Raw genomic sequence first — 24,550 nt, 5'->3', positions numbered from 1 at the left:
CAGGGCGGATTTGTTATTTGACAAATAAAATGTTATTAATTTGCTACAGTACACCGGAAAAAAATGAGTCTGATCATGTATATCGCTTGCATTGGTGTTAAACTAACATATATTATAATTTTCGAGTAGAACAGGAGAAAATCCGTCACTTTACTACGTTTTAATCATGTGCAACTGATATAAATGATTTGAATTACTTTTTCTTTCTCTTTTTTAACCCACTTTCACAACCATGCTTGCATTCCGGTCACTACACAAGAACGCTCATTTAAATGCACAATAATTGCGCAATGTATCGTATTGGTAAAAAGAAATAAAGATTGTTGTTGAAGAAAGCGCCTAACATTATCCCATAATTCATTGCGAGCCCAGCGCGCGGCATTAATGATACGACCTCGAGAAACAATATCGTATTTATAGGTTACAGTGTTTTACATATAACGCAATCATTTTAAAAAGGGTTTATGAATGCTTGCGGACTAACCACCCTCGACATTAAAGCAAATTGTCGCACCGAAACACTCTCTCCTCAGTAGGATCTCTGGTAGATGCCTTCATGACACGCCTTTTGTTGTCTCGCCTAGCTTAGAGCCCTTTTGATGCTACTATAGCGAGCATCCCCCGCGTCAAACTAATAGGCAGCTGTCAGGTCTACAACGCAGCTCACGTCAGCCTCGGCTCGAGAAGTGACGCTCTGCACTCTGCCAGGTAGGCTGTTTTCTAAAATGCAATCACACCTGAGATTATTCCGCATTTCGTGTCAAACGCGGGGCACGTTAGTGTCAGATGCATTTTACAGTAATAGTATCCAGCGTCTAGCTAGCTAACAAGCTATCCACAAATACACCTCCGTGGCTGTACTAGCGGGCCTCTTTAATCCTAGAGTTGATTCTGGGATTTTATAAGCAGTCGCCTTGAAAGCGAAAGTAGTCTGGGTTCTTATTAGGCCACGATGTCTGCCCCTAAAACGTTAATCTGCTGCTGCGCGGCTAGTGTCTGTGCTAGCTGGTGCTGATGCTTTTCTCCTCAAACAAATGGCGTACATCCTGCGCAGCTTTATACCTTGCATCAGGATTTGGTTTTTAATCGTCTGTGCATGTCTGATTTTTAAATGGGTAGTTAGTAAACGCTCTTGTCTATTCTACAGGATGAGTGGCGACGGTGATGGTTTCAACCCTGCTGCAGTGGCTCAGCCAGTTGAGGATGTGCAAGGAGATGGGCGGTGGATGTCACAGGTATGGTGGTGGGATCATTGTAGCTTCCCTTTAGAATTGTCTTAAACCATTACCAACCACTAATGTGCCTCGTGAGATCATCAGGTGTGCCAAGAGAAATGATACAATTTCACTTAATTGATTACTCATTTACTTCATTTACTACAACTAATGCATCTTTGATCATCTATTTATACCTGCAGTATATAGCTGTAGACAGAACAATTAAATTATGTTCAACTAAATGGCAGATGGTACAATTCACCTGATGTCATTCATGCAACCGAATAAGTCATGATTTCCTGGGAATATACACTATCAACTTTGAGTTCAACCAAACTGTCAATTTGTGTGTTAACTGAGACAAAATCATCATTAGTTCAGTATCCTGTACTGTATTACACCCTTTGATATTTTTGTTTGATGGTGTGTGCTTTGAGACTTTTATAAAGTGGATCAATAAAAGTTGGCAAACCGATACAAGCCATTACAAATTTCCGTCATGTTCTATATTAAATCTAACTTCCGGACATGGTTATGATAGATTAGAGACTAATTTTGTGGGTGCCCATTTTGGATCCAATGTACCGATACTCAGAGCACTGCTTTATCCAACTTGTTTACTGGCGCCACATGGTAGGTCTCTGCAAGGTTAATCCATTGATGCTAATAGGACTGAGAGAGTCTGCTGCAGTTCGAGCTCTCCATCAGATGGGACACCAGACGTTTCACATCAGCGAAACAGGATTTTATCTGGATTTGGACACACAGTTCAGCATTTCCCTGCTATTTGCATGCAAAATGGACAGAATAGCAAAAAAAAAACCGCCAGAAATTAATGCCCCCTCTAAAACCGCCTTAAAGTGGAAGTCAACGCAAACATTTTTTTTCAAGAATATGTTCTATGCAAGCCCACTAGTTGAAACAAGGCATTCTGATAAATATTGCGTTTTTGGAATAAATGTTAATCCACTCATTTTTCAATCACCAAAAACCAATCACCGCTCAGATTCAGAAAACAGGTTATCCGTGATTGGTCGTTGTGAGCAGTTGTGATGTCATTTTCAGTCGACAGGAGACAAAATGGCCGCCCCCAGAGATGCCTAAAAACGAGTGCATTTTGCTGCTTCACTTATATTCGACAAACGCAAAATTAATCAGAATGCCGTGTTTCAACTAGTGGGCCTGCTGAGAACATATTCTAGAAAAAAATATGTTTGGGTTGACTTCCGCTTTAATGAATAGTTTTATAGTTTAGTGAACTCAACGTGCAACCCTAAGAAATAAATGTCTCACAGATGATTTTATTTTAATTAAAATGCACTCAGTATGCAAGTACTTTCCCATGTGGCGAAGACTCTATGTAAGTTCAGCTAACAACCCAGGCTAAACTTATTTCCTCGGGATACAGCTAGTTTCAGTCAAGATGAATCACGTCAACATACTTAGTGGGAAAAAAAAAAATCAAGCCCCAAAAATGCAAATAGGTTTGAGTGAATAGCTTGAGGATAGGTAGAAAAACATGAACAACTGAATTTGTGCATAGTGAACCACGAATGTGCGGTTCCTTACTGTAACACAAATTCCTGGATTCCTGCTAATTGGTACTGTGTACTGTTGATTACCGTAACATGAATCGCATCTCAAACTCTTTTATGACAAGGTTGCGTTTATGTTGCAGCACACCCGATTTGTGCAGGAGTGCAAGGATGGGGAACCAGATGTGCTTTTTGTCGGGGACTCCATGGTACAACTAATGCAGCAGTATGAGGTGAGATGCCAAATTTGCATTTATGTACTTTTACGTGCAGAACAAACTGTGTACCACAGCACAATATTGCACTGGAATTCATCACTCAATTGAACTTCAACTCAGGTATTAAGAAATCCATATGAAGCGTAACAGAAGATGTTACATTTAGCGTCCTTTCCCTTTTATACAGTACCCAGCAAAAGCAGGATTTTGTCTGCGTGTGCTTTTACACAGCGAGACGGCATCGAAATTGGAAAATAACTACCTGATTTTTTTTTGTACAGGTCTGGCGGGAGTTGTTCTCACCACTTCACGCCCTCAACTTTGGCATCGGAGGCGACACCACCTGCAACGTGTTGTGGCGGCTGCAGAACGGAGAGCTGGAGAACATCCGTCCCAAGGTTGGTGTGAAGCACTGCGTGCTTGCGTCCTTGTTTACATGCACACTTTGTTCCTGAAGCACACACACTTGGTTGCCCCTGACCTTACCGTCTTGGCTGCCTCAGAAGCAGGTGTCATAAATGGAGTAGTGGTACCTTAAAGCTGTAATGTTTGAAAGCCCAAAAAGCTTTACGGTTTGGAGTTGCACCCTAGTTTAGCCCATTAAGGACAGGAGCGCATAACCGCGTTTCTACCGCTAAAGCCGGAAGCGCTGTTGCATGTTTCTCCCTTTAACGCCGGAGAGCGTATAAGTCATTTTTTTTTAAATTCTGGGTCTCTTAGCCAATGAAATGCATCAGAACATACGTGTGACGGTGTCGTGAGTTGTCGGAGACATCCGAATTTTTTTCGAGGAGTAACGGCAGTCGATCGCGGGAGCTCTGATATCAGTCACGGCACTGATATAGATGACACGCTCGCGGACTTTAAAGCCGTGAAAACATCCAAACGTGATCTACGATTAAGATGTATGTTCGTAGACAATGACGATTTCAACGTCTCTGTGAGAGAACACAGCATGGTGTTTACCACTTGATTTTTTAAACATTAAAAATGGTGCTTCACCTGCATCTTCAATTGAAACAGTAAAGATGAATAAACTCTGGCCTGTGTGAAAGCTACATGTCCAAGCTCACAATTTTGGGGGGAATTACTGTATGTTTCGATCTGCTGCAGGGGCTGAGATATTAATTGTTTTGTAGGTGGCTAAAATGTTTTCAAGGGTGACTCCAAAGACGAGCATAGGTTTTAGAGAGATGTCTCACGAGGGGCTTCGGGCTTTAATGGGCTAACTGAGGAAATATGCTCCAAACAAAGAATGAATTATGCATTTGTTGATTCCCTTTTACTTTGGCTTTTTGTGACATTTTTCTCAATGGACAACAGTTGTGAGTGTAACAATATGCACAGAAAGTTACTGTGACGTAAGCTGTTCATTTTTTTTTAAATTTATTTATTTATTTATTTATTTTTTTGTTCAGCATGAGTGCATTTGAGTCCAACCCATTTGTGTGGTTTGACATAAAAAGAGAATTTTTAGTTTTAACATTTGACATTACATTTGTGGTTGATTTCATTGTAGTATTCTGTGACAGTCAATGAGATACATTAAGTGCAGTGTTGATTAAAGCGAAAGTAAAGATAGTTTGTCATTATATTAAACTTGTTCATTTCTTCTTCTACTTTGGCGATGACTTGTATGTTGCTTCTACCCAGTTGTGACTGCCAGAATAATAATAAGAAAAGCTTTCACAAGATGGACAGGAATGTTGTTGAGCTGTGTAAACATTGCAGCAGCAACATTCACCAAAGTTAGTTGAAATGAAGCGCACACTAAACTGAGGTTCTGATAAAGAACAAAGAAAAGAGCCTAACATCTGTTTTGGGTTTTGTCCAGATTGTGGTGGTGTGGGTAGGAACCAACAATCATGAACATACGGCAGAACAAGTCGCTGGAGGAATTCTTTCGATCGCAAAGCTGCTCACCTCCCGTCTACCCAAAGCAAAAGTAGTTGTGCTGGTAAGTTCACTTTTGTTTGCTCTTGGTTTTTATGAAATGTATTAGCTGTTGCTTAGAGCAGCGTTTCCTTCTTTTACTGAGTCAAGCAACATACCTAGAATAGTATTTTCATCCATCACTATCACTGCTGTCTCACTCGAAGCGTGCCTGACTTATTCAGTTGTATCGATTCTAACATGTAGATGCGCCGGTTTCTTCTGCTATCTTGCGGGTGCGCATTTAATTGTTTTGCTTTTCGCTATAAGTCAGCGGCATAGATAGATAAATAGATGAGTAAAACTACATGTGATTACTCATATCGTCGCTGCCCTGTGAAAAACACTTGTGTCCAATTTTGGAAAATGTCTTGATTTTCACGTTAATGCGTTAATGTCTGTAACGCCTGAAACACCATTCACGTAAAAATAAGAAAATTGAAAAAAAATGGACATAAGTGTTTTTCACAGGACAGCGACGATATGTTGTTTAAAGCAGCTATGAGTGGTATGGTTACCTGATCGAATGGTTTTCATCGCATTGCAGTAAAATACCAAAATGGCTGCGAGCTGAAACATCAAACATGGGATTTATAGCTTTCCCTGTCAGTGTCTTTCGACTCAAATGAACAAGCGGGACGTTTTAAGACTGGTGCTTCGCTTTATCGGCAACTTGGCACGGTCAGGGCGCCGACTGCAATCGTAAAACACCTTGAAAAACTGCACAAGAATGAACACAATAACATTTCAAAGATGGCAACATTATTATACGGTCTTGACATAGCACAGAGCTGAATGTTTTATTAGCTCCGACATGTTGCTCAAAGTAAATGTTTGCGCGCACAAGCCAAGTAAAGAACACGCTTACAATTAAAATGCCTATTCTGCGTTTGCATTGATTTCAAACCAAACCGGTTCTCAGGGATTATTACCGCGGGGGGAGCGTCCGAACCCCCTGAGGGAGAAGAACGCCGCCGTCAATGACTTTCTGCGCTCCTGGCTGCCTCGCCTGGCCCAGGCTCAGTTCCTGGACGTGAGCGGGGAGTTCGTCCACTCCGACGGCACCATCAGTCCGCAGGACATGTTCGACTTCCTCCACCTGACATCGACTGGTTACCGCTCCGTGGCCAAGCCCCTCAGCGACCTGCTGCTTCAGATACTCGAGGAGACGCCGGAGGAGCGACGGGGGTCGCTGGTTTGAGCCACCGAGACGCAGCGGCGCCCGAATCCTGCCTCTAGTGTCAGGAGGAGGAATGGCACCCTGAGATGGGGGGCGGGGGGTGTCTTGGTTTTGATGAGTGGAGCGTTGGCGTGGGTGCTGCAGAGGGAGAGAGACAACATCACTACACCCTTGAAATGACTTACTGCCTGAGAACTTGTGCGAGCGCACTGTCAGATCAAATGAAGTATTTCTCTTGCTTTCTGAGCTCCATTACTCACTAGTTTGAACAGCCTCATTTCTTCCTCTATTATCGTGTCATGGTAAAATGTTGACAGCAACTCTGGTCACATGAGATGTACAATGTTTAAAGTCTGATCAAAAGAAGAAAAAAAAAAGTGCTTAATGTCCTTCAATCATTGCTTTTTATTTTTAAGATTGATAAGCAGTATCACAAAAAGTATATGCCAAACAGCACAGAAAAATAGCACAAATTTGCTTAGTGCTTGATTACCCAAAGTCTCCATTTCTCCATTTCAGTCTCTTTTTCAGTGACTATGGATGAGTAAGAGATGACTCCAGTTGAAATAATTTTGTTTGCCAAACTCCCGGAACCTAACTGAGCGACGCTCAACCAAGCATCAAGTTACAAGATAGCGTGGAAGCATTTTGTTTGCAACGCAATTTAAGACTCGTTTCAACCAAGTCACTTATCGTGCATGCTGTTATGTATCCTGACATGGATGGACAATGAAACTCTCTCCCTCCAGTTCCCTATCTTGATGGCTATTCAGTATTTTCTTTCTTATGCACCTTTTCATTCTGTTAACCCTATTTTTTTTTTTTTTTTGTAATTTTATCCACCATTGTGTTTCGTTTTCTCACTGACCTCTCACACAACCATGCTCTTTTTGATTTCTGTACTTCAATGCTCGATACTTTTAGGAATAAAAAGTTGAAGAAGCTACTGAATATCACGCTACCAAGCAAAACAATGAAATATTGTCGGCGATCTTATGCTAAAGCTTCTTTAGAGCTCAATAAGTCACATACTGAGCTTCAAATTATCTAAAGTTACTGCTGTCTTAAGCTCTGCACAATGCGTGTGCTGTGTTAAAGTGTGTATGATTGTCCGAGTGTGTGCACTTCCCATGTGTACAGGAGCAGTTGTGTGCAGTGTGCCTGCGAGTTGGGAATGGTGCGAGTGTTTAGGATTGACCCGGCTGTATATAAGAGATGTGAAAAGGATGTCTGGTGGGGGGGTTAGATTGCGGCAGTCTGTCGGTGTGATCCATTATGTGCACTTGTTTGGCTTGTTGTCTCGTTATTGAGTTGAAGTAAAGCATTCCAATAAAAAAAAAAAACATGGATGGAATTCACTTGCGTCTGAGTACTGCTCATGTTTAGTCTTTCCTTTTTGTTCCTTGATGACAGATAGATTTAAGGCTATTCTGCTTTCAGGTTTAATTTCAGAATGAAACTAAAATGCTCTTTGATCTATAAAGGTAAACTTGATTTGACCTCTTAAACTTTGAAAGCAGGTATCCAACTATGCAGTGCTTTGGCATGAGTTTGTCCTGAAATTTGACCCAAAAGCAGCCCACACTTTTGGGAGTATATATATGGATGATGGATATGTTAGGTACTTAGTCAGTAATCATTGTATGTCGTAACAGTAACTTTCACTTAACAGGAGCAGCTTTGCCCAAGAAAAAATGTTACCCAAATATCCAGCACTCCCATAAATGGTAAATGGGCTGTCACTTAAGTGCAAAATAAATATACTGTACTTGAGTGAATTAAGATGTCAACCTCTGTCGAACATAATAAAGCGTTATACCAATTTTATATTTGTTGTTCCGGTTCTTTGAGGTAAATTTAGATTTTTAATCATGTGTTTAGCTTTACCTGTCTAATGACCTATTGCTGCAGTTTGATATGCTAACCAACAGGGGGCGCTATTTGATTAAAAGCTGGAAAATAACTAGGACTTGTCATGTATTATATGTCAGTATGAAAAGAATGACAATGTATCTTGCTCAGGTTAAAATAATACCACTTGGGGCTGGAAATAATGTAGTAGGCTAATGATTGAGTAATCCAGAGTTGTAATGTCAGTCTTCTTGACGTATCCATTTCTCTGGTGTGTTTACGTAGTCGTTGATCCAAATCCGCAGGAATTTTGCGTTAATATTAATAGTGCAAATACCTGGCCGCCCACACTTCCATTTGTCTGATTCGTCTCAACCAAACTCTGCTCGTAAAGTTCAAACTTGCTTTTCCCAGCAGGCATTTGAAGTTTAACGATAAAATCTACTTGGCAGACATGTTTGCTCTTCAGGCGCTGTTAACCGGTTACGTTTGGCTTCAGTTCAGTTGCTTTTATCACTGAGGATTGGAAAAGTGTTGGTTTTTTTTTTTTCATCTGCTGCCAAGTGTAAGCAATGGGTCAGTGGTTATTGTCTCCTTATGTTGTCGGCTTTCCATAGCTTTATTATTTAACTGTACACAGTGATAGCTCAACACCACAGTGGGAGTAAACTCCAAAGTCAAAATGTAGTGGACTTGGTCTTTCAATGATATTTTGGATTGTTTAAAATTGAATTTTGTATAGTTGTGTTTTTTTCTTTTTTCTTTTTTTTTTTGTCCTACAGTTTCTGTTCTAGGTCATGCTAATGGGTCAATCCTGTCAGGTTGTCCCACAGCAACATCAGACTCACCTAACATTAACTGAGCATCATGTAGTTCTACACTACTCGAAACTACTACTACTATTTTACCCGATTTCCTCCAGTGGCTTTCAGGAATGAGTCTGTGGGAGTATAAACAGAGCATCAGTGACCGTAATGTTCCTTACTGACTTCCCAACACCTACAAACTTGGCTCATCATGCTCCACCTGGGAGTGTAGCCAAGGTCTTTGCAGACTTTTTTCCACTGCATCATTCAAATATCCAGTAGCACTAATTCTAACCCGACGATCACAATGAATTAGTTCTTTCTTGTCACAAAGTCCCTTCCACTGCAAGTGACTGTAAACCTACTATAATGAGGGTAGTAGTAAATACATTGTAGTTACATTTTTAAGCGACACTCAGACATACTTTGGAAAAGATGATGACATGACAGTTTTATGAATCACAGTGACAGCAGCTTTCAGGTTCAGATTTACATTTTAAATTTATTATAATAATTTAATCCCTTAGGAGACATTTACTATTCACTTAAGCAAGCATTCCAGGAGAGATGTAGTGATGTGGTGTGCAAATGGTGTTGGTGCTGAGGTTGGAGTTGCTCAAAGGCACCTCAGCAGTAGTCAGGAAGCACATTATCATCACGCCACACATTCAAACTTAGGCATTTGCGACTTTGTATCTGTGCTCAGGCCAAAGCAATAAAAGTGTCGCGTTCACATCATCTTGTGACACCTTGGTCCCAAGGAACTATGTTAACGTGAGGTGAGGAGCTCCATGTGGTGCTTTTGCCGCCATCTTGTGGCTGAACCTTCACTTGGTCCTGGTGAGCCAGGCAGCAAATTGCGCGCAGCTGCAGCTGCCCATCGTTGCGTGAATGTGTGTGCAAATGGATGAATGTCGCGCGCTTTTATTTAGAAGGCCTGACTTTTGACACGGGAGAAGCTAGAGAGAAGAGCAAAGTAAACTGAGTGCATCAAGGGAGATATTAAAGTTTTTTTTGGTCTGGAGTGAGGCTCAAACTGGTTCCAAATCCCAAGTCCTGATCTATAAACAATGAGAAGTTTAAGAAAAACAAAAAATCTTACACGGCCCAGACAAGCGTACTTCCAGTCAAAATGTCATATCTCTAACCTCGAGGTTATTATTACCCAGCTATGCCCCTGTATGGCATCAGGGTACATTCCACTTGAGTGAGGCAAGCGGTGTGTTGCACTTGGTCATTTATAATGGATCTGATGAGATAAGAAGAAATGACCCCCTGTATTAAAAACAAAAAACAAAAACGTTTGGCTCCACTAATCAGCTTAGTTATTTGCTGCAGTGAAACAATCCGCCCGGCTGGTGTGGAAGTGTTGAAATGTGTGTGTGTGTTTTTCCATCCTGTGTGTCTCCCCTATGTGCAGCCAGTTTCCCATAAATCCCCAATATCCTCTTTGTGCTACATTTGGCCCAGACGGAGATGAGAATGAGGAGGAAGGGGAAAAGGAAGTCTTTTTGTTTGGCCTCCCCCTGTAACTATTCCTTCTTTGAAAATGCTTACAAAAATTCCATCACTGCTCTGCCTTGACTTGACCTTCTTTCTGACTTCAGATATCATAATCTCCTGTGCTAGATGCTGTCCTTTCGAAACAGCAGAATGTCCTAGCTGTTTTATCTCTGTCTCTATCTGCTTCTTGAACTCACTTATCCATCATGACATACTTCCCTGACTTTGGCATTTGTTTGTCACTACACGCCGGTTATATGCACTGACACATGAAGACAATGGCTGCTACTAACAATAGTCCTCTTCTCTTAATCCCGAAAATGTGCACATTTCATCACTGCAGTCACTCCCCGACTACATAGTCTCCTCCCATATTTGGACAGATTTTTTTTCTTCTATAGCTGCAGATGTTATCATGTTGCAGTGCTTTACCGATCGCTAAAATATTCAGATAATGTTATATTTCAATATAGGATGTTATATAACACATACAAGTCCTGCTAAACATAAACTAACCATGTCTTTGCCACATAAAGCGGAAGTCAACCCAAACATATTTTTTTTAAGAATATGTTCTATGCAGGCCCACTAGTTGAAACACAGCATTCTGATTAATATTGTGTTTCTGGAATATGAGATAAGCAACAAAATCCACCTGTTTTTAGTTATCTCCGGGGGCGGCCATTTTGTCACTTCTGTCGACTGAAAATGACATCACAAACCCTCAGGGCTCAGATAACGACCAATCACGGATCAGCTTCAGAAAACAGGTAAGCCGTGATTGGTCGTTACCTGAGGATCTCTGGTGTCATTTTCAGTCGACAGAAGTGACAAAATGGCCGCCCCCTGAGATGACTAAAAACGGGTAGATTTTGCTGCTTAACTTATATTTCATATTAATCATATTGTCTTGTTTGAACTAGTGGGCCTCCATAGAACATATTCTTGAAAAAAATATGTTTGGGTTGATTTACACTTTAACTTTAGATAAAAGTTGTTTAAAAATATGAGATTTGCTCAACAAGTTTGGCAACAAGTATTCATGGTTGAAACCCTAATATAAAATGTTAAGGGGTTGTGCACTCTCTGGTGAGTGAAAATAATTTGAACCGCTGGGTCATGAGAAATCTTTTTCTTCCAGCTGCTTTTTCGGAAACACTCAGTCAGTTCGCTTGAGTTCTTCGCTTGAGAAGTCTTTCCAGTTTCAAAACAAATGTTCCCATGAAAGGATGTAAAACTTTCACTGTTGTCAGTTGTACCTTTGTAAAATAAGACTACAAGCACCGGAACATTCTGAACTGTCAGGTATGAAAATAGAAGTTAACCACTTGAGGACATAAATAAAAGTAAAATTACTCACTTGTTGAAGAAGCCTGACAAATGCAGAATCTTGAGGAAACAGGAAGGAAAAAAGCAAAACACACTTGTGGAATTAATCCTTTAGATCAGTGGTTCTCGAAGTGCCAATACTCTCCTAGTACCACCATCAACGTCAACATAAAAAACAGTAATGGACAAGGCCTACGTTTTTTTTCGGAAATGAGACGGGGGCTTTGTTCCCAGAAAGTCTGTTCAATACTTTTATAATGCACTGTCACAATTTGTGCAAAAAAATACTGTAATTAGTGAGTGATATAAAATATATCGCACATATGTACTAACTAACTGTACTTAACAAATCTACTGTACAGGATTAGAAACAAACCTTTAAGACACTAACATGCACAGTTTAAACATTTAATTCAGTAATTGTTTTACATACCACTAGAGGGAGCCGGAGCCCGTGTGCCACACGTTGAAAATGACTTTTGCTGACTGAGCTTCATTCTCACAGGATTTGTTGACATGTTATTTTCTTTTTGTAGCCTATTTTCACAGATAATTTGGGTTGCACTCCCAAATTTCAGCGCATTCAACTACGGAGGTTCGACTGTACTCTACTTACGTGTACTCAAGGCGAACTTAATGTCATGGTCACCTACTAGTGCAACACGCGGTGCTGCCATTATTGTTCATTACACAGCAGGCTTCCCAATGGTTAAAAGGAACTTTATTTTCAAATCATTTTCAAACAGAATGTATTACACCAAAAGGCCATCATCTTGATTAGAAAAGTAAAATATCCTCAACAGGAATGTAGCAATGGGATCGCTTGATGCGTCCCGTTATCTTGTTGTGTTTGTCTAATTTCCTCTACCTTTGCTCTATTCCATCAAATCTGTGCTGCACTTCTGCTAAGAATGTTTGCAGCTGACTTTGACCTTGAATGCACAGTAAGTAAAGCCCATACATTGTTGAATCAGATGGATTTGATCCCTCAGGCCTCCAAATGGAATCAACCTAAATGTAATTCAGCTGTAGTATAACATGTTTTTTTTATTATTATTATTTTTTTTTTAATGAACCTTGCAGATTATGTACTTTAACCTATATGGTCTAAAATAATCCAATTTTTTACTAGCAGTGAACCACATCTCTATTGACATATGTTGACATGATGTGCACATGGTTGCTTTGGTCCCCGTTTTGGTCCAGTTTGGTCTGAAAAACAGACTGGTCACATTTGTCCTCCTGGCGTGAAGATTTACTGGAAGTGGAAGAGTTTTGTGCTGGCTGGCCTGAATCATCAAAACACTTTTTGGCCTCAGTTGTTGTTGATGATCTGTCTGGGTCTCCCGTAGCCCGTCATGCCAGCTTGAGACGCCAACTTGTTTGTGCCCATTTGCAGGCCGATGACGTTCCTGCCTTCGCACAACTGCTCGTCAGAAAAATCCCTCCTGTTCTCTTGAGCCTTCCTGTAGACAAACGATATTTCTCTTTTTTTAAAAAAGTACATCTCCAAGACTCATTTCTTTCTTGCACTGTCGCTTACTTTGACATAATATATATTTTTTTCTTTTTTGAGAGACAAAAGGGTGAGGGAAAAAAGACGTACTTATGGAACCATCCGGGGTCTCCTTTGTAATTCCCATCATTCTTTGTGACAGCCAAGCTACCCAGAGCCGCCAAGGTCCTCTGGACAGCCGCCATATCCTTGCCTGGAGATGAATAATCAAATCAATAAAACACGCCGCAAACATTACTGTTGCACGACGCGCGCGCGCACACACACACACACACACATATTAGTTGAAAGCCGTCTTACTTTCGTAGAGGTCAACAGTTTGGAATATGTCAGTTTTCGTGACTCCGTATTTTTCTGCCGCATTGAGGAACAAGGAGATTTGCTCCATTTGACGAAAGGCCATTCCGGAGTCCTTGATGCTCTTGATTGGCTTGTTGGGCGCGCTCAAGCTGTTGATGAGCTCACTCAACACCTAGAGACACAGAAAATAGTTGGTTTATTATAAATATGTCGCAGTCAATAGGCGGGATGTTCATTGCGCATCCAACTCACGCATCCATTCTTGAGCCATTCCTGGAAGCCCAGTCTGCCTGCCTCTGGCCGAACCACATTAGGTCCACACTGGGCCATGATCCACTCCACCAGCGTTTCCTCGAGCTCTGGGTCATATTTTTTGTCAATCTTACACTGCACCTCGCGAGTGAGACCATAACATGGGCCCCTGTTTGCCATGTTGATCCTGTTAGAAGGGAAAAGTTTGTTTTTATAAACGGAAAGAGGATTTCTGTGCACTTGGCAGGTTATTTTGTACTTTCCCTAATGCGCGTTTAATGGAATATTTAACGATGGGCCCACGAGCACGTGGAAATCAGGAGAAATAAGCAGTTTGACCATTCCCTTCATTCAGATTTTTAACTTGATCGGTTTTTTTTCCAGGTCATTGTTGATAGATGTGTGATAAAACAGTACAGTTTGAGCTGGAGATAAAGTGACATACCTTACTTAGTTGTTCATCCAGAACCGATAGTGATGGTAAAATGTTTTGTTAATTTGTGTCACCATCACAGCTTTATAGTTCTTCATGTGCGACACAAAAGATTCTTTTGTCTTTGTGCTCTTTTATGTCTTTGATTTGAAACAATCTCTCACATGGGAATTTGATATTCTTAAACTTGTTTTTCCCCCCTCCAAGTTATTTTAACCGTGAAATCTTCTAATTGTCTAAATGTTTAAGTAAATTAAAGCTGAACATTTAAAGTTTTGGAATTGTAGTATTCGGACTTGATACTCGTCAGTCACAGATTTTTTTTTTTACTGCTGTCATGCAGGACTTCTCACGTGAGACTCCGGCACAGCACATTACAGCACAAGCTCTTTTGTTTTTCTGTGGCTTTGATTTTTTAGACTTTAGCAGCTGTGTGCTGTACTTCTTACTTAAGCCAAGAAGTCAAGGCCAAAAATGATTTATTTGCATTAATATTTATATTAGGTTTATGCAATGCTCTTTCAGTCTGTGAAACAATCATGACACCAGCAGTTACGCAATCACTCTCATTTCAGTAACATCCACTCCCAGCACTTGTATTTACAAACACATCATTGCCATCTCTAATTTGTATGTGTGTGCTGACATGTCATGAGAGAAAAAGACGGAGGAAAAAATGTCATGACATTGTCAGAGGAGGAGTTGGAAATGTCAGGTATTTTTTCTGCGAACGGTCCACTCCTGTTATGGTGTATCCCCATAAGCAGACATACTGTGTACGGGAACATGCCACACTAAAAAAAAATGGCAGATCCATCTAGTAGGGTGGCTGGGAAAACAATGCATGCTAAAGTTTCCGAAATAATGGAATTAGAATTCAGTTGTTCCTATGTCAATCTGTTTTTCAGATAAAAAACTTTAATAACAGTCATTTTTACAGACCCTGAAGTGAATTCAGAGAATTTGTTTCTAAATACATTGTGCATGTTTGATAATTGCTGAAAACATGCAAAAGCAGAGAACTGTGTAGTACTCGATTGTGGAGATACAGCTATGGATATATAAAGAATTTGAGCACCTTTGTTTGCATTAATGGTTTTTCAGTGAATTTCCTTTGTACTTAAGTTACTATTACTCGGCCCATCTCCCACTGAAGTGTGCAGTTAGCTAGCTAGCTAGCTAGCTAGCTATGACTACACCCTGCATCTTCCCTGGATGCTGGTATTTACAGAACAGCTTGTTGCTGTTATTTAAATTCCGTAGCGAGCAGGTGGACACCTCGGGTGAGCTCACTACCCTTGTGCCAGCCAAATTAACTGTTACACAGCTGTAAAAAATAAAACACTGTGAAACATGAAAACAATCAATTATACTGTGAATTCCCTCCGAAGTTTACAACTTGAAGGTTTAAAAAAAAAACACTATAATTGATTAAGGATATGTTTATCTGACAACAAAAGTTTAAACTAACTAACATTGTACAGCATTTATTTCTCATATCATGTGATGTAATGTTCCTCGGCAACTTGAAATTCTAGTACGGGGAAGAGTTTGATAGCTTTTCTTTACGGTTAAAAATGCTAACCCGTCATCTGTGATCCCCTCTCAGGGTTTCTTGTGTTTTTCCAAAGGGCTTTTCTGTTGGTTTTTCCTTGCCCATGGATGGGAGGTTTAGACCATGGGATTTTGTCGATCTTTGTGAACTGTGGGCTTGTGGAGCCTTTTAAGACCGTTTTGTGATTAAGCGCTATATAAACTTGACTGCCTGCTTTTTTTTACTTTTACTTTAAAAAAAAAAAAAAAAAAAAAAAGCAAAACTAAACCTGTTCAAAATAACTGTCAATTGGATTCAGTTTTAGTTCAAAAAATATATATATCCCATTTGAAAGGCCTTTATGATGTGTCCCGTGTCTAAATAATAATAATAGCAATGGACAAAAAGGTACAAGTTTTGATGATTTCCAACTGCCTTGTTTTCTCGAAATCATGGCTGACTTTACGTCCTATTAATGCCGTAAGAGCTTCCTGTTGGCTTCAACAGAATAGTCCTCCTTCCTGCATCCTGTTTGCTCATTCAGCTGTCACTTCCTTCCTCCCTCGCTAACAAAGAACGTTATCTGTATACAAGAGTCGAAACAAAATGCCAAACAAACACTGTGTGCAAGAACTGCCCTAATAGCGGCTAAACCCTTCATAAAGCATGTCTAGTCGGGTCTGTGTATCTGTAATAGCTTTCAAACATCTAAATCCCTCATTTGAATTATTTTGTGGCATATTTTACTGAAGTAGATGCCATATGGAAGTGTTTAGCCCCGGTAGGAAAATCTTTCCCACTTTTCCTTTTTTCTCGCCTGCACGTCTATGGTATGTATGCCTACTGCAAATATTAGGAATGAGTTTATCACTGCAGTCACAGCGCTTATGTGTTGCGTAGCACCTTTGTCCCCTCAGGGCACAAATGCACACCTATTACATCCCTTGCAAAACAGACGCCTGACTTGCACAACGCGAGCCGGCCATTTGACAAATGATCTTTTTGTCTAACGACTCCACACTGCTTTGGATGAGGCTTGTGTCTGTTTATTGTCTGAGGCTGCAGCGGTTATACGGGCGGTAAGAGCATAGGCCTGTTCGCTAAGTGGTTCCCAGCCTGCTCGCTTTATCGAAAACATCTGCTCGAACATTATCTCTCATCATTTCAAGATCTGCGCTATCCGGGCATATCCAAATCTTGGAACGAAATGAAGGCGGACACGTCTGTACACTTTGACCTTAACGTGCACTTTGAGCCCTCAACCATAGACGTAAACAGCTGATTGGAGGTCACAAGGTCCTCCTGGTGTGGACAATCACGGGTTATTTATGGGTGTTTACAAACACATGATGTCATTTGAGAACATGGGTTGAATCATATGCTTTTGATATTTAGCTCATATTCAGTGAATGGATGATTTAACACAAACGATTCATTCTTACTATTAAATTAGTATCATCTTCCATGGTTCAGAAGTTGCATTCTTTCCCGTTTTCCGCATTAGGGTCATGGCTTAGCTGGTTCCTATCCCCGGTGACTGGGGGAGAGGCGGTGTACATCCTAGACCAGTCATTCTCGAACCAGTTTGCCTTGGCACATTAGTGTGCCATGCGAAATTATCCAATGGCAATTATTTTGACAAAAGTATCTATTTTCTTATTTAAAAAAACTGTCTTGTTCATTTATTTCTGCCAAGCACGTATAGTAACAAGCAAAACAATAAAATGTCCTTCCACTAGATGACAGAAGTTACATCATGACCCTGCATTGAGACTTTTTGTGAATCGTTTTTCTAAGTGGTGTGCCGTGAGATTTTTTCCGATGTGAAATATGTCCCTTGGCTCGATAAAGTTTGAGGAACACTGTTCTTGATCATGGTGCCACACCCGCACTCCATTCGAGTTAAGTGAGTACTCATTAGTCTCTCGCTCTCAAAAAAATAGTACACTCGTTAAAAAAAAAAAAAAAAAAAAACTTAGAAGCCCAGCAACTTCAGTGACTGCAGATTATTTTCTCCAAATCATCATTTGATTCACCGACAAACTTTATGTAACATATATTACATAAATTCCTCCCTTAAATCACTAGTCGATAATTCACCAACACTTCCATAACTATGGGACTGGATCCGAAGTTACCAGACAAGCAGCAGGGAAAGGAAAGAAAAACAAAAGGTTAATCATATTCCAAAGGATTGTGAATGCAACTTGAAACTCTAGCGTGAGGAAAAAGGTTGTTAGCTTTTCTTTACTGTTAAACGTGCTGAAAAGTATTTGACCGTTGTCACGCTTAATAATTTCACTGCTTTGTTCCTCTTTTTACACTTGTGTGACAAATACAATGCGGATCTGCAACACAAATTCCCCCTTCGGTATTTGCATGTAGAGTCCATGCTGAGTGTATTATCGTTTCCATGGCTGAGAATAACTCTGATGTACTTATTTTCTGCAATTGAATGACGGTTTAGACTATTTCAGTGTTACTTCAAATCCATGTTTGACCTGGAGCAGATTACGGCGACCAGCATTCCAAAACAGATTGTACTTAGTACTAGTTCAGAAATCGGGTAGTTTTAGTGACTGTACTACACAGACACAAGAGGGGGTATCCACATGCTATCTGGGTATGCTACGATAGCATGTGTAGATCACTTTATTAAACCCTGGCCCTCATTCCCCGAAGATGTGTTACTCATGCGTGAACCTGGGTGTTGCTGATTTCTTGAAGTGTTTTGCAATTTCCTTGCTGTTGCATCAGTAGTTTCGCACTTTGGAACACATTGCATTCCGATTATGGGCACAAGTTCCTCACCAATTGGATCCAGAAGGATTGAATGAAATTGAGCTCGCGTTGACCCAGACTGTGAATTCAATCTATAGGCCCTTGTATTCGGCACATCTGTTATTCAAAACAACTTTTGTGCAGTCACTTGAGAACTCTGTCTTACTCCCGGCAATCCTTGAGATGATCGTTTCTGCAATTCATCAAAAGTGCAAAAAGAGAGGAACGCCAAAAACAAACAAAAAGAAACCTGCTTACATAACACTCCAATTCCATCCGAGGAAGAGGGAACTTTCACCAAGTGATTCCTGATATGAGTGAGCCAGATCGAAGGAAACTTTCGAGACTTCTTGCCCAAAGTGAGCCTTTGTTGAAATCAAAAAGTGAGCGTGCGGTGAAAAAGGAGCATTTACTTACTTTGTGTTGTAGCGCTCAGGTAAGTAATGGTACACTTGTCTTGTCTTGCGCTGCTCTCCTCCGCCTCTTATCTAATTCCCCTTCAGCACAGTACACTGTGCACTGCGCAGGTTGCCAAGGTAAATACTGCAAACACCCTCGTCTGAAATGTATGACTTCACCGCATTCACAGAGAAAGAAGGGAGTCCGAGAAAGAGATACGCCTTCACGTCCTCTTATTTCACTCTGTGACCCGCCCCTTTGCTCTTTCTCCCTTTCTTTGCTCAAATTGTAATTCCTTATTTAGGAGAAGGAAGGGAAGGAAAAAGAGGCCATGTGACAGGGGAGTTTGGTGTGGTCACTGAGGAGCATTTTCCAAATATCTCCCCCGCCCCACCACTGTGGAACAGCGTTGGATTAGTGGGGCGAGAGGGAGGAATGATAGAGGCATCAAGAACAGTTTGTGGGAGGACAGGAAGGAGACTGACTTATGGGAGAGCGGGGACGCAGACGGACGAGCTCATCTCTCGCCTGCGTGTTTGCCTTGTCTAAAATCAACACGGGCTCCTCCGTGCTCACATTCGTTTGAATCTCATGTGAAAGGAACAGGCCACGACACGACCGGCGCCGAGCTGGAAAGTGTTGGAACTGAAACTCGCGCTTGTCCTTGCTCAGAGTTTGTTTCTATGCCAACTAGGGGAGACACTCCCTGTCCCACACATGCCAGAGACAAGAGCAAGTCTGCACACGGTGAGGCTTTTTACGACAAACAATGACATCACGTGTGTGGAGTCATCAGGTCTTGAGCAAACATTTGTTCTGAAGTGTTGGGAGTCGTGTTTGTGATGCGTCGACTCACTGTGACTGTTTTCATAACCACTTCCTGTAACCAGTGAGATGAAGCCTATCTGTAGGGACGGCTACAGTTTTAATCATTACCGCACCTGAACCTAAAAATATGCGGTGGACTTGTTCCTCCTTTATGTGCAAATCAGACAAAACATTACTAGTGTGGATATTCAGCAGTCTGCTATTCACATCAACTAAATTTCAGCTTTCATTTACATGTGGTTCTGATTCACAATTTGGAAGATAGTGTGTCTGAATAGCACTCAGTTTCAGATTCAGGTTTTGCCGGTGAAGACTACATTTAACCTATACAGTGAAACTCCAATATTTACAGGGGCTTGGGACGGAGCCCAGACATGAATAGTCAAAATTCTCAAGTAGCCGACTATACTGGTGCACCTAGATATACAGCAAACTATGGTCCCAAAACACTTAAATATCATTTCAAATTCATCTGACGTTACCCTCGAAAGTGGCTTACAAATAATTTCATTTGAAAAAAATAATACACCTGAAGTGCAAGGATGTACAACAAAAATGACTACTACTTTCCTTTTAGCCATTTTGTTATGTTTTTGAATACGTACTTTAACTACAATTTTCCGTCATGCTGCTGTTTGCTGTCAAGCTGGCCGGCTATCACCTGGTAGCCGAGTTTTCTCTGTACTGTAGTTAGCGGCATAACCAACTCTGGGTAAAACCGAGGCAATTGTGAAGCTGATAGAAGATGAAAAGTCAATCAGCACCTTTGTCTTAAATACTTATTGTACAGTACTGTAATGCTACCGAAATAACCCACTGTGTTCCTCATTGTTTTGTATCTCTTCTTTTACTCGGAAGATTCGTTTTTCGCCTTTAATAAAAATGATCAGATACTGCTTATTTCACTTTAGCTACTCCTCCTGCTACTTCAACCAGCATTTATTTAGATAACGAGTATTCGACGTACCGTACATTAGCTTCAATGCTGTCCTTGCATTGGGTATCATTAGCTTGTGTAGATGTACTTCATCTTTTGTGCGCCATTCTGTAGAATGTGATGAGTCATCCTTGAGTCTCCTCGGGCTTCCTCCGCATACCATCAAACATCTGGTGGCTCAGACAGGAGCTTTTCCTGTGAACAGACCTAACAGGTTTAATTTGGTTTCGGGGTGCTGTGACACTCTGCTGCGTGTTAACGACCCTGCTGGGAGCTGCTAATTGAAAAAGAGACGCCTGGAGGACATACAAAACTGTAATGTCATCAGGGTGTCAAAAAAAAAATAAAATCACGCGTTAGACAGAATTAGAACTTTAACCAAGGCAGGTGAAGAATTCCAAAAGGATAACGCCGGATGTATAATGGTCTGAATTTGCTGTTTTTATACAATGAAGTCATTCATGTTGGATCTTGAAGGAAACGATTACCAAAACAGAGGTGGGCATTCCGTCCTAGGGACGGAATGGTCCGAACGTCCGTCCCGGACGGACGACGATTTTGTCGACGGTCGGGCGGAGGATGAGAAGGATGCAGGTAGATTTTCATCCCTCCCTCTAAATCGTCCCTAACCGGGTCAAGTCCCAGTTGACGTGTTGTGTTGGTTTCTTTTAAAAAGCTGCCTTGCTCAGAATGCACAACACTGGAGTGCTCTTTTTCACGTGTGTTCCCTCCCTGCAGTATTGTTCTCACAGGCATAGCTTGCCCTCTAGTGGACGCCCAATTCATTGACGAGGGGAAACAAAACACTGAAAGCTATGACCTGGAAGTGGAAGATGTTCGTTCTCCTCCTAAAATAACATGGCCGTATTTTGCAATAATTATTTTTATTGCGAAATAACGCAATAAAAAGTGAAAACGTGCAACAAAACCGAACAGTATTTTGTTATTATGCAATCTTAAATATTCTCGTGATGTCCCCAGGACGGAAGGTTACCCAGGTCGCGGACGGAGGACGGACCAGCAAAAAAAGGGTAAAGTGCCCAGCATTGTACCAAAAATGTGTTCATGTTTTCGTTTTCTGAGTCTTAAGATCTACCAGAGAGAACACAAATCTACTGTTTCAGGTCAAATGAAGCATTTTACTTCACCAGACGTATGATAACTATGAGGCCCTTGATTCGATATTGCTACAGTACATGTAATGTACTGTAGGCTTGTTTTTAAAAATATATATATATTTTTGTTTTTTATGAATTCATTGCTGGCTTGAGTTGTGGGAGATAAAGAGCTGCAGTGTGTGCCGGATCATTTATATCTTAACAGTTCATGTGCACAACCTTACACCATTAGTGGCTTTGTGCACCGTGAGAGGTGTGCGCATAATGAGGTGCAGGACATGCATGAATAAAAAAGTCGAGACAGACCACAGGCAGTGGATGATAGCACAGGACCAAATAATAGTGTGACACAGCAGGGAACACATTTATATTCCTTATCTATTCCAAGCCTTCTTTCATACTTGCTGCGATGTAGCACGATTATACAAACAATCGTTTTTGTGAGACTGCGGCTTTTTGGTCTCATACATGGTTTCCTTTTCCGTCTGCTGCAGTATATGTCTCGACCGCTCATTGGCGGCCAGTGTACTGCTGTTTTAAACCTAATTTCCCTTGGGGATCAATTGTCTCTGCCTTTCTTCGTTTGTGGATTAGCAGTTAGTACGGTGGCCATGTAGTGTGGCGTTAAATCCTCTTGGGGGCGCTGTTTCATTCGACACGCTGCAGCCACTGAGCTTCTAAACTGTGACCCCTAAACGTCCATATAAATCTTATGCTTGCCATCTCCCCCCTCTCATAAGGCTATAGGATGCTTACCAGTTGCGCAATGGACATGTTCAAGGTGGATGTGTGGTTCGGTGTAGTCACGAACAGAACTAAACCTTATGCATGCCAGATTTGTCTGACTACGCAGAAGTGTAAAACGCAAGCCGTCATCGACAGGCCACATGTCATCTATGAGACAGTAATTTAGAAATAAGAAATAAGATTAGGCTTGTGCTCAATTCGTGCAGCCTGTTTATTGATCCAATGTGGGGGATATGTGCTGAGAGACTGAAGGACTGAGAGCCGCGGGGTCCACGGTCAACCTACACTGGTGTCTTCGTGAAGGGTATTTCATTAGCGGCGCATGGGAGGCGACCCCCATTTCGAGTTGAAAAAAAAACAATTTGACCGCGGGTTTCGCACTTCTTTTTAACATTCACCAACTGACAGAGGTGTTATCGGGATGACAAATGCACACTGTGGCATCCACACGGCGACTGGATTTATTGCAGCGGAGGCTAATTTAGGCTTCCACTGGAGGATTAGGTGTTCTTAAAGCCAATCCGTCGAGATATGTGGGTGCAGTGGTGTGATCATATGTCCGTGTTCACACCCCATTGAAGTCCTGAAAGATATTTTTGTTCCTCGGCTATGTGAATAAAATTCATGTTAACAGCTGTAGAGTATCTCCAGTATGTACTGTGTGTATTCTTTTAAACGGTACTGTGCAGAGGCCACTAACTTTGTTGTCATTTGGGCATTGTAAAGCAGCAAATAGGAGGACCTTTTAGGTGAGTCTTGAAGAAGCTGCAGATACAAAAATGTGACCTTCATTTTGTTTACGTTCTGAAGTACAGGATGTCCCAAGTAACGACACACTGACAATTGATAAGGTTTTTTTTTTTTGTCCCAGACTGCAGTTTAGCACCGGTTTAAGAAGCTATATGGCCGTCACAGCACTCCAACCCGGAGTAAAATTGACACTATCCAAGGCAGCTTTCTCGAAACAGGATGTGTGTAAAATCACACAGCGGAAGGCCTGCTACTACCACCACTGAGGAAAACAAACTCTGAGAGCAGCCATATGACAAAAGCTCAATTCAGCGAATGCTTCGGATGATGATAAAGCTTTACCCGCACTGTCTTCAAGTTGTTCAAAGGCTTCAAGCGGAAAATGATGATGCTGAAGATTCTCAGTCTGGTGCTGAATTGCACCGACAGAAAAGTGTCTTTCCGGGGGGCAAATTTGTAAAGCTGTTTCAGTGTCAATTGGCGAGCCAGGGGCAAGGAATGAAATGCTTGGAAAAAGAATTGCTATTGGCCTCACATCAGTTCCAATGATAGCTGAAATGAAATTGAAAAATGGTGACTTTTGGGACACCTTGTACTTTGTGCGTTTGTCATTACAGGATTGCTAAAATTACATATTTAATGGCGGCATTGGGTGAAAATCACAACGTCCCCACACAACACATAACACACTCACTGTCTGTCAAGTCCTAGTAAGCCAATCAAAAGGCTGAAAATGCGCCTCGGCTGCACATTCTGACTCTTCTGCTCCTCAAGTGAGAGATAAAAAAAGTACACTCAAAGCATTTGCACCCGTGTCGTAGTAACTACAGTATATAGAAAAACACTGAGCGAAAAAAGTGTGGATTACGAGAAGACTCATAGCTCTAATTATGTCATTTTTCAAGATTATGGCAGCGTACTATGTCGGCGTCATTCATTGATGTCTCCACTGGCAGGTTATACCATGTCTTGCCGGCATGATGTCACGTTATTTATGTCTCTGACGCACATATCGCAATCCCGCCTACACGCGTCAACAGATCAGGGTTTACCATTCCAAATGATGAGCGCAAATACTTGGTCGAAAAAAAGAAATGTTCATCATGTAAATGCATAATCACCTTATCATATAATTACATATACACTACATAACTGCCTCTAAGTTCCATTTTTACAACAATTTGATTTGAAGTCAGAAACATAATTGCGATTTACTGATTCATCAAGTTTTATGTTTTTGATTTTTTTTTTTGGGGGGGGAAGCCATCCCCTGGTTTTCAATGAAAAACGTTTTCATTCGAAAGGAATAACTTTGGTGCCATCTTGTGTCATCATGGCACCTAAGAACTATGTTGAAGTTGAGGAGCTTCGTTTAAACAAAATT

The 24,550-nt window shown here is 41.1% G+C and overlaps 2 protein-coding genes across 2 annotated transcripts; one reads left to right on the top strand and one right to left on the bottom strand.

Annotated features, from left to right (window-relative positions):
* Nucleotides 1-369: 369 nt before the first annotated feature.
* pafah1b2 (platelet-activating factor acetylhydrolase 1b, catalytic subunit 2) lies at nucleotides 370-7,436 on the top strand. Its single transcript, XM_086013305.1, has 6 exons — nucleotides 370-708; nucleotides 1,148-1,235; nucleotides 2,896-2,985; nucleotides 3,252-3,368; nucleotides 4,805-4,927; nucleotides 5,825-7,436. The coding sequence occupies exons 2-6, from the start codon at nucleotides 1,149-1,151 to the stop codon at nucleotides 6,101-6,103; spliced, it is 696 nt and encodes a 231-aa protein (XP_085869431.1). The 5' UTR covers nucleotides 370-708; nucleotide 1,148; the 3' UTR covers nucleotides 6,104-7,436.
* Nucleotides 7,437-12,275: 4,839 nt separating this feature from the next.
* Nucleotides 12,276-18,798, bottom strand: LOC147133209 (transgelin-like). Its single transcript, XM_086012231.1, has 5 exons — nucleotides 18,646-18,798; nucleotides 13,640-13,826; nucleotides 13,388-13,559; nucleotides 13,178-13,280; nucleotides 12,276-13,037 (listed from the first exon to the last, which is right to left on the bottom strand). Coding segments are annotated over exons 1-5 (615 nt in total). The 5' UTR covers nucleotides 18,648-18,798; the 3' UTR covers nucleotides 12,276-12,886.
* Nucleotides 18,799-24,550: the final 5,752 nt, after the last annotated feature.

The sequence above is a fragment of the Filicampus tigris genome, chromosome 17, assembly GCF_054856515.1.
Source record: "Filicampus tigris isolate MCC_2025a chromosome 17, RoL_Ftig_1.0, whole genome shotgun sequence".
Taxonomy (NCBI): Eukaryota; Metazoa; Chordata; class Actinopteri; order Syngnathiformes; family Syngnathidae; genus Filicampus; species Filicampus tigris.
This window is presented reverse-complemented; position numbering and strand designations above follow the sequence as displayed.

What these genes read in the sequence shown, in the direction of transcription:
- pafah1b2 (XM_086013305.1), top strand. Translation starts at nt 1,149, where the DNA reads ATGAGTGGCGACGGTGATGGTTTCAACCCTGCTGCAGTGGCTCAGCCA. An exon ending in ATGGGCGGTGGATGTCACAG is followed by an intron (nt 1,236 to 2,895) that starts GTATGGTGGTGG and finishes TTTATGTTGCAG; the next exon opens with CACACCCGATTTGTGCAGGA. An exon ending in AACTAATGCAGCAGTATGAG is followed by an intron (nt 2,986 to 3,251) that starts GTGAGATGCCAA and finishes TTTTTTGTACAG; the next exon opens with GTCTGGCGGGAGTTGTTCTC.
- LOC147133209 (XM_086012231.1), bottom strand. An exon ending in AACTGTTGACCTCTACGAAA is followed by an intron (nt 13,281 to 13,387) that starts GTAAGACGGCTT and finishes ATTCATCTCCAG; the next exon opens with GCAAGGATATGGCGGCTGTC. An exon ending in GACCCCGGATGGTTCCATAA is followed by an intron (nt 13,038 to 13,177) that starts GTACGTCTTTTT and finishes GTTTGTCTACAG; the next exon opens with GAAGGCTCAAGAGAACAGGA.